The 15,407-nt window shown below is 40.2% G+C and overlaps 1 protein-coding gene across 1 annotated transcript in view; it reads left to right on the forward strand.

Annotated features, from left to right (window-relative positions):
• Positions 1 to 15,407, forward strand: part of LOC106548733 (connector enhancer of kinase suppressor of ras 2) — a 217,428-nt gene that overhangs the window by 26,665 nt on the left and 175,356 nt on the right. Inside the window, exon 3 of the mRNA XM_087727105.1 lies at positions 10,393 to 10,595. Within this exon, the coding sequence (XP_087583231.1) occupies positions 10,393 to 10,595 (203 nt within the window). The remainder of the gene's footprint in view (positions 1 to 10,392; positions 10,596 to 15,407) is intronic.

A 15,407-nucleotide genomic window follows, 5' to 3' on the forward strand; every position in this document is an offset into this window, starting at 1 on the left:
ACCTTAAGGATCAGAACAAATTGTCCCAGAGAAGATCTATTTGGTCAACCACAATTTGATGATACATAATCAGTATATTCTACAATCTCTTCTTATCATTGATTTCCTCCAAGAACAAAACAGATTGGAATTTGCTTGCTTTTTTTTTGAGCTACATGTTGCCATCTTCCTAGGCAATGGAAATGACATTAAATAACTTATAATGGATTAATGGAGTTGGAAGAGCCCTTGTAGGTCTTCTAGTCCAGTCCCCCCCATCCGAGCAGGAGACCTTACAACATTTCTGTTGTAATGGCAGTCCAGTCTTCTTGAAAGCTTCCAGGGATGAAGCTCCCACAGCTTCCGAAAGAGACTTCTGTTCCAGGGGTTGATTGTTCTCACTGTCAGAAAGTTCCAGGTTGAATCTCTCCTTCGTCAGTTTCCATCCATTATTCCTTGTCTGGCCTTTGGGTGCTTTGGAAAATAGATTGAGTCCCTTCTCTCTGTGGCAGCCCCTCAAATATTGGAACACTGCTATCATGTCTCCCCTGGTCCTTCTCTTCCCTAGACTAGTCATTAAGATCCAATTCACCATATTCTTTTATTATTCATTGTAGTTGTAACATATACTGAATATGCATATGAACTATGGAGAAAGATTTGTCAATATAAGCCATGGAAGATATTATACCTAATTTCCACTGGCAAAACCTAGTTCCAGTTATTTATCAGTGTGACCTTGTCCATTCCATTTTTGTCCATGGCTCTGCAAAGACTCAGATTGTGGAGAGATGTTCCAAACTCTTGAAACTTCTTTCTATCCTGAAACTTCTATGGATCCATCCCTGAGCCGAGGGGATATTAGTGCAAACAAGACTCTAATTTGTCAAGAGTTTGTTGCAGCAATCACATCCAGAAAGCATACACAGGTGACTGGTTCAGCAGGATTCATTAACTTATCTTGATATATAATATAACACATGAGACATATATACAATACCAAGAGTGGTTCTCCCAACAAGGTAGAGAGGAGAGATTGGTTTCCAGATTCAGTTCAGACCTCAGACAGACCAGTTTAAAGAGCTTTAGCACAGACTCAGAGCTATAGTACTCAGCCACGCCCAGACTCCTAACTGTCTCCAGCAAATACTGTTTCAGTTTCCAAACAGTCCCCATTGGCTGACCTGTTACCATGTTTGTTCATTGGCTGACCTTGTTGCTTATTCCAGTCTATGAATATACTCTGACATATTTCCTATACTAAAGTTGCATCATTATCACCATCCAATGACAAACCATTCCATGGATTTTTCTTTTTCTTTTTGCCCAGATAGGAGGGAGAAAAAGAAAATTCTTTTTAAAAGTTTTTTTTATTTTATTTTAATATAAACATTCCATCTTTCATTAAACAGTGTGTTGTTTGGGTACAAATATTTTGTGCAATAACAATTAAGCCATAATCATTATTTTATCTATTCTTAAGGATGCTAATACATAACATGCTTTTATAACAAACCCCTTCTTAACTTATTTAACTTTATTAATACAGTTTCCCTATTTCACTCCTCTGCTTTCGTTTCTAATTTTCATATTTATTTTCTAACCATTGATACAATAATTCCCATATACTGTATTAGACAGATTCTCCCTTTTCCTTAATTGCAAGTGTTAATCTATTCATTTCTGGACATTTTAATATTTTCTTAATCACTTTCTCGTCCGTAGGGATCTCTTCATTTTTCCAAATACAATTCTAGCTGCAATTATTATATGAATAATCAAATATACATTTTTTTACTATAAGTTTCTGGTAAAATCCCAAACAAGAAAAATTCTGGTTTAAAGTCAATATGTTGTTGTATCATTTTCTCCAACCACATACAAATTTTTGTCCAATATTTTTTAGCTTCTACGCACGTCCACATATGACCACATAGTACAATCCCAGTATCTGATGACATTTCCAACATTTGGCTAATTTATCTTTAATCATCTTTGCTAATCTTTTTGATGGAAAGTGCCATTTATACAAACATCTTCTCCTTGTATGCAATTGATATTGTTAATTTGTAATCTCTGCCCTATAGTTGCTGCCATTTATCTAACTCTATCATATAACCAAAGTTTTTTGCCGATGCTATCATTGTCTCTTTTATTTGTTGTTCTTCTAATTTAATACACAATAAGTAACTATATATATATATATATATATATATATATATATATATATATATATGTATGTATGTATGTATGTATGTATGTATGTATGTATGTATGTATGTGTATATGTATATGTATATGTATATGTATATGTATATGTATATGTATATGTATATGTATATGTATATGTATATGTATATGTATATGTATATGTATATGTATATGTATATGTATATGTATATGTATATGTATATGTATATGTATATTTAGGATTTAGGATTTAGGATTTAGGATTTTATTGTCATGTATAGGCCGCCCTTTTCCCTGAGGGGACTCAGGGTGGCTTACAATTCGTGGGAAGGGAGTGCAAGACAGAACATGAAATAATATGTGAATAAAAATAAAACAATAAAACACAACATTCATTCAGCATTCGGGTGGGGCGGATGAAAATCTTATCCCCAGGCCTGCCGGGATAGCCAGATCTTAAGGGCTGTGCGGAAGGTCTGGACGGTGGTGAGGGTGCGAATCTCTACGGGGAGATCGTTCCAAAGGGTCGGAGCTGCTACTGAGAAGGCTCTCCTCCGCGTAGTCACCAGTCGGCACTGACTGGTGGATGGAACTCGGAGGAGGCCCACTCTGTGCGATCTGATGGGGTATATGTATATGTATATGTATATGTATATGTATATGTATATGTATATGTATATGTATATGTATATGTATATGTATATGTATATGTATATGTATATATAGTTACTTACACACAAATATAACACAAAATGTGTAACAAAGGCAACAGTAAAAATATTGGGTTTCTGTCGTGATGGACTCTTGTGACGAGCAAATTGACAGATGATGGAAGCAGTTAGCTTCCTCCCATAATTGGGGCTTACCAGGGGTTGTGACACTAAATATATATATATGTCTCAAGAAGTGTGAATGCAGTTTTGATGGTCATAGATTGAAAATACCTCCTTATCCCATTACATCATTTCACCATATTATTTATTTTATTTATTTATTCAGTTTGTCAAAACATGTATACCAAAACAGGTATAAATATAAACATGGACATGAGTGTAAAAGGAGTATAAATAGATGATTAAAAATAAGTATAAGCATGGACATGAGCATGTGAAATGAGTACAAATCTATGGGGACAGTAGGACAGGGATGGTAGGCACACTGGTGCACTTATGCACGCCCCCTTAGGAACCTCTTAGGAAATGTGTGAGGTCCACGGTGGACAGTTTAAGGTTGAAGCTCTGCGGGTTTGAGGAATTAACAACCGAGCCAGGTAGAGCATTCCAGGCATTATCCATTCTATTGCTAAAGTCGTATTTCCTGCAATCAAGTTTGGAGTGGTTTACTTTGAGTTTATAGCTATTGTTTGTCCGTGTATTATTACAGTTGAAGTTGAAGTAGTCGTTGACTGGTAGGACGTTGTAACAGATAATTTTGTGTACTATACGTAGGTCAGAACATAGGCGGCGTAGTTTAAGGTTCTCAAAGCCTAAAATTTCAAGCCTGGTGGCATAAGGGATTCTATTGTGAGTAGAGGAGTGGAAGACTCTTCTGGTGAAATATCTCTGGACTCGCTCAATTGTATTAATGTCCAATATACAGTGTGGATTCCATGCAGATGAGCTATATTCGAGGATTGGTCTGGCAAAGGTTTTGTATGCCCTAGTTAGTAGGATAGTGTTATCAGAGAAAAAGCTTCGTAAAATAAGATTAACAATGCCTTTTTGGAAATGCTGTTACAGTGTGGTTCTTAGCTAAGAAACATATTTCATCTCCTGAATACAAGAATAGTGTCCTTGTCTTTTTGGGGGAAGATAGAGCACCTGGAACAAAATTTTTGCTTTGATTTGGGATGACCTTCTCTGTTGTGTGACAAAGAAGGGATTCAAAGTTTTATCAAGTCCAAAAGACTAAAAGCTGGAAAATCTTCTTTAAAAAATGGTTGTCCTCCCTAGGTAGATGAACTATAATTTTCCTCATCAAAGATGGAGATTCCAGATTTTATATGAGAAGATCAGCCAAAGCTTTGTTCTGTCATCTTTGAAATATCCCGCCAAGCACCAACTTCCTTCACTTGACTGAAGCTTAGAATAAAAAAAGTTCTAGGAATTAGTAGATGGGGAACCGCCCCTTAGTAACAGTGCCAGTTTGACATTGGAATATTTCCACAAGATGTTTTCCCTGCAAAAAAAAGTGAAAAATTACCAAGAAGTGGATGTCTGTATTAAGACATTGTGTAAATTAGATTGTGTTGGGTTCGGTTGCTTCCTACTTGGATACCTCCATCTTCTGCCTAGGGAGTAGATGAGGATCATCATTACCCAATTAAAATCTGTTGTGGAATGACAAGGTTGATGGGGCATGAAGCACACCTGACATTGGAGGATTACTTCAGCACTCTGTTTCCTGCTTTACTCTTCTTTCCTTTTTTTTTACATCTCATTTAACAATGCAAGCATTGTTGCGTTTCACATTACTGCTACATTCTGCAAAGAACTGCTGGTTGGCATATTTGGGAATGAGTTTCCACAGATCTTCATAGGAGGCGTTTAAGCAGAAGCTGGAGAAGGATCTGTCCTTGTATATTCATCCTGTGTTGCAGATATTTCAGGAAATGGGGGGGGGGGGGTTAAGCAGATGAGCTTCAAGATTCTTCCTGGCTCTGTGATTTAGTGAAATTCTTTTAATGATAAGCCTTGGCTAATCTCTTCTGCCATTTCTTCTAAGAGAATATATGGACATTAGAAAGCATTTGGAAACCACATTTGGAGTTACGTTTGGTAACAAGGAGAAATACAGGAGAAATAAAGGTAGGCTTTGCAAAGTCTTGCTTGGTAAAAGGACATATGGGGGCAGTTGATTCAAATTTCCCATGGAAGCTTAGCCATGGTTAAGTTCTCTATATATCACTTTACAAGGAAGAAAGAAAGAAAGAAAGAAAGGAGGGAGGGAGGAAGGAAGGAAGGAAGGAAGGAAGGAAGGAAGGAAGGAAGGAAGGAAGGAAGGAAGGAAGGAAGGAAATTATAGGTGAAACAGTTTACACAATGAACAATGGAAATACAAGAAACTTAGCAATATCAAATTACAGTGACTCAGTCCAAAATTAAGACAAGGGAATGGATCCATTGCCAACATATCTAACAATAATGCTTAGGAAATATGTTAATATTACAACTGCAGGTTGAGAAGTGGAATAATGTGGTTGGTTTCATTTAAGGCTCAATTTAATGTTGGATCAAACCACTGCATTGTACGTCATAAATTGCAAGCATCTGATATTGTTCCATACTTAAAGGTTTGTTTGCTTTTAACAAGGATTTTAGGAGTTCTCCTTGAATTAATTTTCATTGTCTCAATCTTACTGTTAATTGTTCATTTTTAGCCAGCAGTGGAATGTTTACGTGTTGAACCTAATTATAATCTTAATTAGCTTCAACATGTAAACATTCCACTGTTTTATTATAATCTTAATTGCTTTGTGAACTTCTCTAGATACACTTCTAGGAGGAAATAACACCCTTCCTACTGAACAGGGGTGGGATTGAAAAACTTTTGCAACCAGTTCTCTGCCCAGTTGCTGGGTGGGCGTGGCCATAGTGGGTGTGGCCTATTCTCCCTCCTGCACCATGGTGAGGGGGGTATTTTTGTCCTCCCCACCAGAGGCTTTCCTTGAGCTTCTAGGAGGGCAAAAAACAACCTCCCCCAGGCTCCGAAGGCCCTCCAAAGGCCGGAAATGGGCCCATTTCCAGACTTCCGGAACTTCCGGGAGGCCTGTGTTTTGCCCTCCCAGAGCTTCCGCGTGGGCCCTGCGCTTACCTGGCATCTAAAATGGACTGTGTGGAGACTCCTGAGAGAGGCTGAGCAGGTTAGGTGGGGCTAGCTAGTCCTTGCAACTACCGGTTCGGTGAACCAGATGTAAAATTACCATCTGGTTTGCCTGAACCAGTCCGAACCGGCTGAATCCCATCCCTGCTACTGAAGCAGCTTTAGATGTGCCTGCAGATCATCTCCTAAGTCCTTGGAGTGTTACCCTCCATGAGATCAGCTTGCAAATCTCATTTCAAAGACAAGAATTGTGTAGCATCAAATTAACATAGCAAAAAAATTTTACAGACCAAATAACTGCCTTTGTCCTCTTCATGGAAGGATCTTTAGTAAAAGGAGAACAGTTCTGCACCATCTAAAAAGAAAAGACAAATCTGTTGGCTAGTATCAATAAATTAGATACCAGGCAGCTGTAATGAAGCTCTATGATTGGCCACAACAGGAAAACACCAGAGCAGAACAGCTAGGGGAGTCTTTTAGAGGAACATCTACAATAGATCAACAAATGTGTGGGTGGATGGATGGATGACTTTATTAGAAGCCAGAGACGCAACAAGCCTATCAAAATAAAACACCATAACACCACTGACATCATTTTACAGCAGAACTGAAAAAGTATTGTTGCATTTGTGGGTTTTAAGGTAGCATTTGATTCAACCTGATTCCCACAGCACTGTTGCCTTTTGGCACCGTGGCTTTTTACATTTCCTTCCCTGTTCTGTTTGCAGTGACACGGAAAGACACTTGACATTTCCCCATGTTTTGTAAAAGGGTCTCCAGTCTCATTGTGTTTATCTGAGAAGCAAAGGGGGAAATAAAAACATAGCCATAGATGAACTATTTCCTATGTGGTCTCTCACTTCCTGTCTGATGTTCTACCTTCTCAGTGCTGGAAACAACCAACACCTTTCCCCTTTGGAGAAAGAGATCTCTCAACAATGTTTTCTGTTGCAGAAGACATAGCCACAGCAGGACAAACAGGCGGAAGACTGGCAGAATTCACCCAGGAACACCAACTAGGAGCTAGAGGACATGATGAACGTTCTTTAATTTCACAACTTATAGAGCAGGGGTGTCCAAACTTGGGAACTTTAAGACTTATGGACTTCAACTCCCAGAATTCCCCAGCCAACACCCCTGATATAGAGAGACTTAACCTTAGTTTCAATTCGGAAACTGTGACCATCCTAGACCAAGCCAAGTCCCAAGACACCAAGAATTTCTGGAAGCCTGACCCTTTGACAAATTATTTATTTATTTATTTATTTATTTATTTATTTATTTATTCATTCATTCATTCATTCATTCATTCATTCATTCATTCAGTTAGTTAGTTATTTTTGTTTATTTAATTTTATTTATTTATTTATTTATATTTATTTATTTAATTTTATTTATTTGTTTGTCAAACATGTACGAGATAACAAGTATAGGTATGAACGCCAACATGAACAAAGAATGGAATGGAATGGAATAGAATAGAATTCTTTATTGATTGGACACATAAGGAATTTGTCTTTGGTACAGATTGTATTGTATTGTATTTGGTTTATTTGTATGCCGCCCTTCTTCAGGAGGGGCTCAGGGCGGCGAACAACTCAGGGGGGAAAGGGAACATAAACAACAGTACACATAATTAAAATACACGAAAATCACACAGCCATACCAGTCGAGAGGGGAGGGGAACTCATCAACCCCAGGCCTGCCGGCACAGCCAGGTTTTGACAGCTTTCCGGAAGGCCTGGAGAGAGGTGAGGGTCTGGATCTCCACGGGGAGTTCATTCCAAAGGGATGCTCTCAGTGTACATAAAAAGACAAGATACATTCATCAGGAATCGTAGGTACAACCCTTAATGATAGTCATAGAGTACAAATAAGCAATCAGGAAACAATCAGGAAGTGAATGCAGATAAATGGGGACAGTAAGACAGGGACAGTAGGCATGCTGGTGCGCTTATACACACCCCCTTTACGGACCTCTTAGGAATGGGGTGAGGTCCACGGTAGACAGTTTAAGGTTGAAGCTGTGAGGGTTTGAGGATGTAACAATGGAGTCGGGTAGAGCATTCCAGGCGTTGACCACTCTGTTGCTGAAGTCGTATTTTCTGCAATCGGGTTTGGAGCGGTTTACCTTGAGTTTGTATCAATTGTAGTCGTTGACAGGCAAGACGCTGTAGCAGACAATTTTGTGTACTATGTTTAGATTAGGCCACAGGCGGCGCAGTTCCACATTGTCCAAGCCCAAAATTTCAAGGCTGGTGACCTAAGGGATTCTCTTGTGAGCAGAGGAGTGGAGGACTCTTCTCGTGAAATACCTTTGGACTCGCTCAATCATGTTAATGTCTGATATACAGTGTGGATTCCAGGCAGACGATCTGCATTCAAGAATTGGCCTGGTGAAAGTTTTGTATGCCCTAGGGCAGTGTTTCTCAACCTTGGAGACTTGAAGTCCTGTGGACTTCAACTCCCAGAATCCCCCAGCCAGCACAGCACAGCTATCTAGTCTATATCTATAGACAACAATATCTATAGACTATACAAAAGAAACAGTCAACAGCCAAAATGAGAACAAAAAGCCCAAGTACTGCTCCACCATCAGTCAGCAGTCAGGTCAGCATAAGTTAACTCCAAAGGTTATCATCAGACCAATAATCAAGTAAACAAGTCCCCAGTCAAGAAACTGTCAAAGAAGCCAACAGTAAACAGCGCAATCAATAAACATCCAAGATCACCCCCACCAACATTGACAGGGCAAGCCACTAGAATATAAACTGAGAGCATTTTGATAATTGGATAATTGCTCTGACCCCCCTCGTCCCACACCAACACATACTCCGAGCCAAAGATAAGTTAAGGCATTTAATTAACAGACAGACAGGTCCTTGGCAGCAAACCGGCACAGACAAGCTTGGGCAGCAATAAACACAGATAAGGCTTGGCAGCAATCCAGCCTGCCAAGCACACAGTAATGTCCTCCGACATTCAATCCTGCGTTGACTTCTGCAAAGAGGGACGTGTGCACAAGCAGTCTTTTTATAGTCTGGAGAGAAGCCTAATGACCACCAGCTGAGCGCAATTACCTCCTGTGACTGCACAACTGCTCCTGACGCCTATTAGCTCTTTGATGCCGTGCATCCAGGAACAACTCACTACTGGCATCCGGCTCACTCTCCCTTGTCTCCTTCCCACTGGTCCAAGGCTCAGGTGCCTCCTGATAGGGAACCAGCCTCTCTGCACCCTGCTCGAAGTCAGAACCCTGTCCAGGGTCCTTCACATCCTCCAGAGCCGACTCATAGGGCCCCTCACTGTCGGAGTCTGGTGGCAGCTCCAACGGCTCATGCTGGGCCACAACAATAATGAAACATCTGCAAGAAAACAAGCAAGCTCAGAGAGCACCAAGGCAACTGGCATGTATTTAGGAAAGTTGCATTGTCCTAGGGTCATATGATCACCATTTGTCACCATTTCCCAGCTGGCTTCCAATGAGCAATGTTAATGGGGGAGTCCAGCTTCATTGAAGAGCCAGCTGATTCGTTTAGCAACTGTGACAAAAAGGATTGTAAAATGGGGCAAAACAACTCACTTAACAACTGCCTTGCCCAGCAACAGAAATTTTGAGCTCAATGGTGATTATAAGATGAGGATCTACCTGTATATTTAAAATGCATTGGGTACTTTTGTGGCTTGAAAATGGTGCAAAATGAAAGCTGGGTCAACTTATTTGAAGTGTTTTTTTCCTTCCTTCCTTCCTTCCTTCCTTCCTTCCTTCCTTCCTTCCTTCCTTCCTTCCTTCCTTCCCTTCCCTTCCCTTCCCTTCCCTTCCCTTCTGCCCATACATGTCCCCCCTCCCTCCCTTCCTTCCATCCATCTCCCTCCCTCCCTCCCATCCCTCCCATCCATCCATCTCCCTTCCTTCCTTCCTTCTTTCCTTCCTTCTCTCCCTTCTGTCCATCCATCTCCCTTCCTTCCTTCCTTTTTACCCTTCTGCCCCTCCATCTCCCTCTCTCCCATCCATCCATCCATCCCCCTTCCTTCCCTTCTGCCCATCCATGTCCCTCCCTCCCTTCCTTTCTTCCATCCATCCATCCATCTCCCTTCCTTCCTTCCTTCCTTCTTTCCTTCCTTCCTTCCTTCTTACCCTTCGGCCCATTCATCTCCCTCCCATCCCTCCATCTCCCTTCCTTCCTTCCTTCCTTCCTTCCTTCCTTCCTTCCTTCTTTCCTTCTTTCTTTCCCTTCTGCCCATCCATCTTCCTCCCCCTCTCCCTTCCATCCATCTATCTCCCTTCCTTCCTTCTTTCCCTTCTGCCCATCCATCTCCCTCCCTTCCCTTTTTTTCTTTTCTTTTCTTTTTCTTTTCTTTTTCTTTTTTTAATGTGTCCAATTCCTCTCTTGCTTTCAGAACTATGGCTTGGAGACTGAAAATCTGAGAACACTTTCCCACAAGCTGAACGCGTCTGCCAAAAATCTTCAAAACTTCATCACAGGTAGAAGGAGGAGTGGTCATTATGATGGACGGGCCTCCCGAAGACTGCCAAATGATTTCCTTACCTCCGTCGTTGACTTGATTGGTGCTGCCAAAAATTTGCTTGCCTGGTTAGACAGGTAATTGAGTTTGAATACTGTTTATTTTTTTTAAAAGGAGCAAATGCACTTTGTGGGTTCTCATTCTCTCCTTCTGTCTTCAGCATTCCATTTCCCTTTGGCAATTTCGTTCACGGCTGGTGGATAGATAGATAGATAGATAGATAGATAGATAGATAGATAGATAGATAGATAGATAGATAGATAGATGATAGATAGACAGACAGACAGAGATATAGATAGATAGATAGATAGATAGATAGATAGATAGACAGACAGACAGACAGACAGACAGACAGATATCTATATCTATATCTATATCTATATCTATATCTATATCTATATCTATATCTCTATCTCTATCTCTATCTCTATCTCTATCTCTATCTCTATCTCTATCTCTATCTCTATCTCTATATCTATATCTATATCTATATCTATATCTATATCTATATCTATATCTATATCTATATCTATATCTATATCTATATCTATCTCTCTAGCTATCTCTATCTCTATCTCTATATGTCTATATGTCTGTCTGTCTGTCTGTCTGTCTGTCTGTCTGTCTGTCTGTCTGTCTGTATGTATGTATGTATGTATGTATGTATGTATATTAGCATTTGGATGTTGAAAAGCCCTGCCCTTTGGGAATTGGGAGCTAGAGTTGAAATCTTGTACTTTTCTTTCATAAATGTTAATTCAAGATTTTACAAAGAACAGAAAAAGAAACACAAAGTGGTAAGAGTAAAGGCAGTAAAGAAAGGAAAGAAGAAAGAAAAATCGGAAATATGCAAAAAGAAAAAGATGTAAGAAGGAGGAACTTCAAATTTCCTTTGCAGGAAAACTAGAAGACTGGAAGTTTTAGTCCCGCTTTAAGCCTGGATGCCAGCTGGGTGATTTAGATCTATCTATCTCTATTTCTATCTTTCTCTGAAAAGAATAGGAGGAGGAAGGATTATTAGTTATGTTTGCCATCTTCAGTTACTTATAAAGTAATAAAGACAGATAAAAATCTAATAAATAAGTATAATTACAGAATTACCTCTTAATCTATGATTACAAAAGAAAGCCCTATTTACTACTATCTGGGTAATTTTTTTCCTAATCATCAAAAGCACAGTTCCTAAATGCATCTGTCCCATTTTATGCAAAAGTATTTCAAGGGTTTCCAGCCAACCATAAATGTAGATAACTGGTTTTTTTTTCCTCCAATCAAAGAAGCCAATTTAGCTAACCTTGATGGTGCCAGGTGCCATCTGTAAAACATTTCAACAAATACCTCCCAAAATGCTGGAAATGCGAATCAATTCACGGAACATATTACCATTTATGGTGGACCTGTGAAGAGGCAAAAAATTTTTGGAAAAGGATCAAAAATTGACTGAAGGCAATAACAGGGGTTAAAATAGAATGGAAACCTGAAGTTTTTTTATTAGGAATTATGTCGGTGAATTACAAAAAAGAAATCCAGTATTTAATATTACATATACTTACAGCGGCAAGGATTGCCTTTGCCCAGAAATGGAAAAACAAATTAATCCCAAATGAAGATGAAATAATAAGAAAGATTATGGACTGTGCCGAAATGGATAAACTAACTAAAGAAATCCAGGGAAAGGAAGAATCAAAATTCTACCAGATATGGGATAAATGGTATAGGTGGATGGAGGAAAGAAACAAAAATCAATGAAAGAATATAACAAAACTCAAAAATAATAGTTATGAGTAAAATAAGAGGGTTAAGAATGGTAAATTCTAAATGAAATACAATAGAAGGGGAAATAATATATGGTGAGCGGTATCGATTGATGATTGCTATTATAAAAAACAGGAAGTTCCTGTTCATACTGTATTGTATAAATGTGGTGTACGTCTAATTTGTGTGTGTGTGTGTGTGTGTGTCTGTGTGTGTGTATTTTACATGTTTGTTAATAAAAATCTTTAAAAATATTTTTTTAAAAACAAAGAAGCCAATTTAGCCATCTCTGCAACTTCCACCATCATCTTCATCAACCATTCCTCCACATGTAACAGACTCCATACGCATGACCACATCCTTTTCATATTGTACAAAAAACCCAGAAGGACTAGGAGTGACATGATAGCAGTATTCCAATATTTGAGGGGCTGCCACAAAGAAGAGGGGCTTCACCTATTCTCAAAGCACCTGAAGGAAAGACAAGAAACAATGGTGAGAAACTAATCATGGAGAGAACCAACCAAGAAAGAAGGAGAAATCTCCTGAAAGAACAATTAATCAGTGAAATGCCTTCAGAAGTTGTGGGTGCTCCTTCACTGGAAGCTTTTAAGAAGTGATTGGACAGCCACTTGTCTGAAAGGATATGGGGTCTCCTGCTTGGACAGGGGGTTGGGCTAGATGACCTCCAGGGTCCCTTTCGACTCTGTTATTCTGTTATTCCCAACCATGATAGCTTCCAACTATGTTAACCCAGATAGGATGTCCATTGCTTAACATTCTGAGCCATGGTGGTGCAGTGGTTAGAGTGCAGTACTGCAGCAGGCTACTTCTGCTGACTGCTGGCTGCCTGCAATTTGGCAGTTCAAATCTCACCAGGCTCAAGGTTGACTCAGCTTTCCATCCTTCCGAGGTGGGACAAATGAGGACCCAGATTGTTGAGGGCAATAAGCTGACTCTGTAAACTGGTTAGAGAGGACTGTAAAGTACTGTAAAGTGGTATATAAGTTTAAGTGCTATTGCTATTCTGGTACTTGAAGTTTACATTTTTGGAAATTACCAAGTTTGGAAACACAGTTCATTACTCTAATACTATTGAGCCTGCTGGCAGTTCTCCAGGGTTTGAAGTTGGAATTGTTCCAACCTTAACTGGAAATGTTGTGGATTGAACTTGACATATTTTGCATGCGTATCTCTCTCTGAAAAATGATGATGGTGGTGATTTACTGGATTTATAAACCTTTCCAATCACAATTCCAATCCTATCCAGCAGTTGTATAATTAGAAGTGGATAGCTATTTCTAAGTCAGAAGTTATATTGCTAATAGCTCATTAAGCAGCCAGTTTGGGGATGGGGGTGTAATGTTAAGGGGTCAGGCTAGTGAACAGGAGGCAGTGAGTTCTGATCCTGCCTTAAGCAGAAAGCTGGCTGAGGGTGTTGTCTCAGTCCTAAGAAGGAGGAAGCAAGACAAACAAGAAACAATAATTGGAAACTAATCAGGGAGAAAAACAACCTGGAATTTAGGAAAAAACTTCCTAACAGTGAGGACTATTAACCAGTGGAACAGCTTGCCTCCAGAAATTGTGGGTGCTCCATCACTGGAGGTTTTTAAAAAGAGACTGGGCAGTCACTTGTCTGGGATGGTATAGATTCTCCTGCTTGAGCAGGGGGCTGGACTAGAAGACCTCCAAGGTCCCACCCAGCTCTATTCTCTTCAAAACATGGCCAAAAAACTTTGCCAAGAAAACTGCAGGGACTGGTTCAGGCAGTCACCAGGAGTTTTGGGTTGGTTAATGTGAATAAAAGGATTGTTCCTACCCTGTTTGAAAAGGGGTTGGTTTCTACTTGTGAGGAAGCGGCTTATCATTATTTGTTAAGGTTGGGTCAGAACACCTTTCCACGTAATAAGTGGTACCTATTTATCTACTCACATTTGCATGCTTTCGGACTGCTTGGTGGGCAGGAGCTGAGAGAAGTAACAGGAGCTCAACCACTGAGCCATAACGCCCATATGTATGCATTTGCATCCTTTCCTATATGCATAAACCAACTAATCAATCTGGCTTATCTCCAGAGGTTGTGGGTGCTCCATCAATGGAGGTTTTCAAGAAGAGATTGGACACCCATTTATACAGAATGGTACAGGATCTCCTGCTTGAGCAGGGGGTTGGACTAGAAGATCTTCAAGATCTCTTCAACTCTATTCCACTGTTTACTTAAACTATTACTTTGGGATTTTGAGGAAAAAAGTCAAAGTGTGGGCCATTATCCAATGCATCGCATCTTCCCTCTGGATAAACAATATAGTAACCTGTTGTGGCCCAGCAGGAACCGTTGGAGCTGCCACCAGAATCTGACAGCGAGGGGCCCTATGAGTCGACTCTGGAGGATGTGGAGAACCCTGGACAGGGTTCCGACTCCGAGCAGGGTGCAGAAAGACTGATTGGCCACCAGGTGGTGCCTGAGCCTTGGACCAGTGGGGAGGAGACAAGGGAGAGTGATCCAGAAGCCAGCAGTGAGTTGTTTCTAGGTGCCCGGAATCGAAGAGCTAATAGGCGTCAGGAACAGTTACGCAAGAGCTCAGCTGGTGGTCATTAGGCTCCTCTCCAGACTATAAAAAAGACTGCTTGTGCACACACACCTTTTGCAGAAGTCAACGCATTGACTAAAGAGAACTGTTTTAACTAACTTGGCAGGTTGGATTGCTGCCAAGGTTTGTCTGAGTTGCTGCCAAGGTCCTTATCTGTTTGTTTGCTTGGCTTTCAGCCACCGAGAGGTTGGTTTCTTGCTATTAAAGTACATTTTAGTTAAGCTTGTCTCGGCATTCGTTACTGGACGGAGGAGGGGGTCAGAACAGTAACCTTATTAGATTTGATTAAGCCACAGAATGCAAAAGAAGGTAAGTGATGGAGATCGAAGAAAACAGACATGCATTTTCAGAAAAAAAACCGTCTGGAGGGGAGATTTTACTCCTTCCCTCTGTGGCATTGCTGAAATAAAAATTAACTTGGGACTGGATATTTTTAGCCCCATCCAGTTTGATACTGCAAATCCAGACAAACCTGAAGTGGTCAGATTTATGGGCTACCCAGAAGCAGCTGAGAGCTATCTTATCTACTCTTCAGCAGGGTTG

This window comes from Thamnophis sirtalis, unplaced genomic scaffold, assembly GCF_051295495.1.
Source record: "Thamnophis sirtalis isolate CommonGarterSnake01/CBP01778 unplaced genomic scaffold, rThaSir2_p1.2 scaffold_13, whole genome shotgun sequence".
Classification (NCBI taxonomy): domain Eukaryota; kingdom Metazoa; phylum Chordata; class Lepidosauria; order Squamata; family Natricidae; genus Thamnophis; species Thamnophis sirtalis.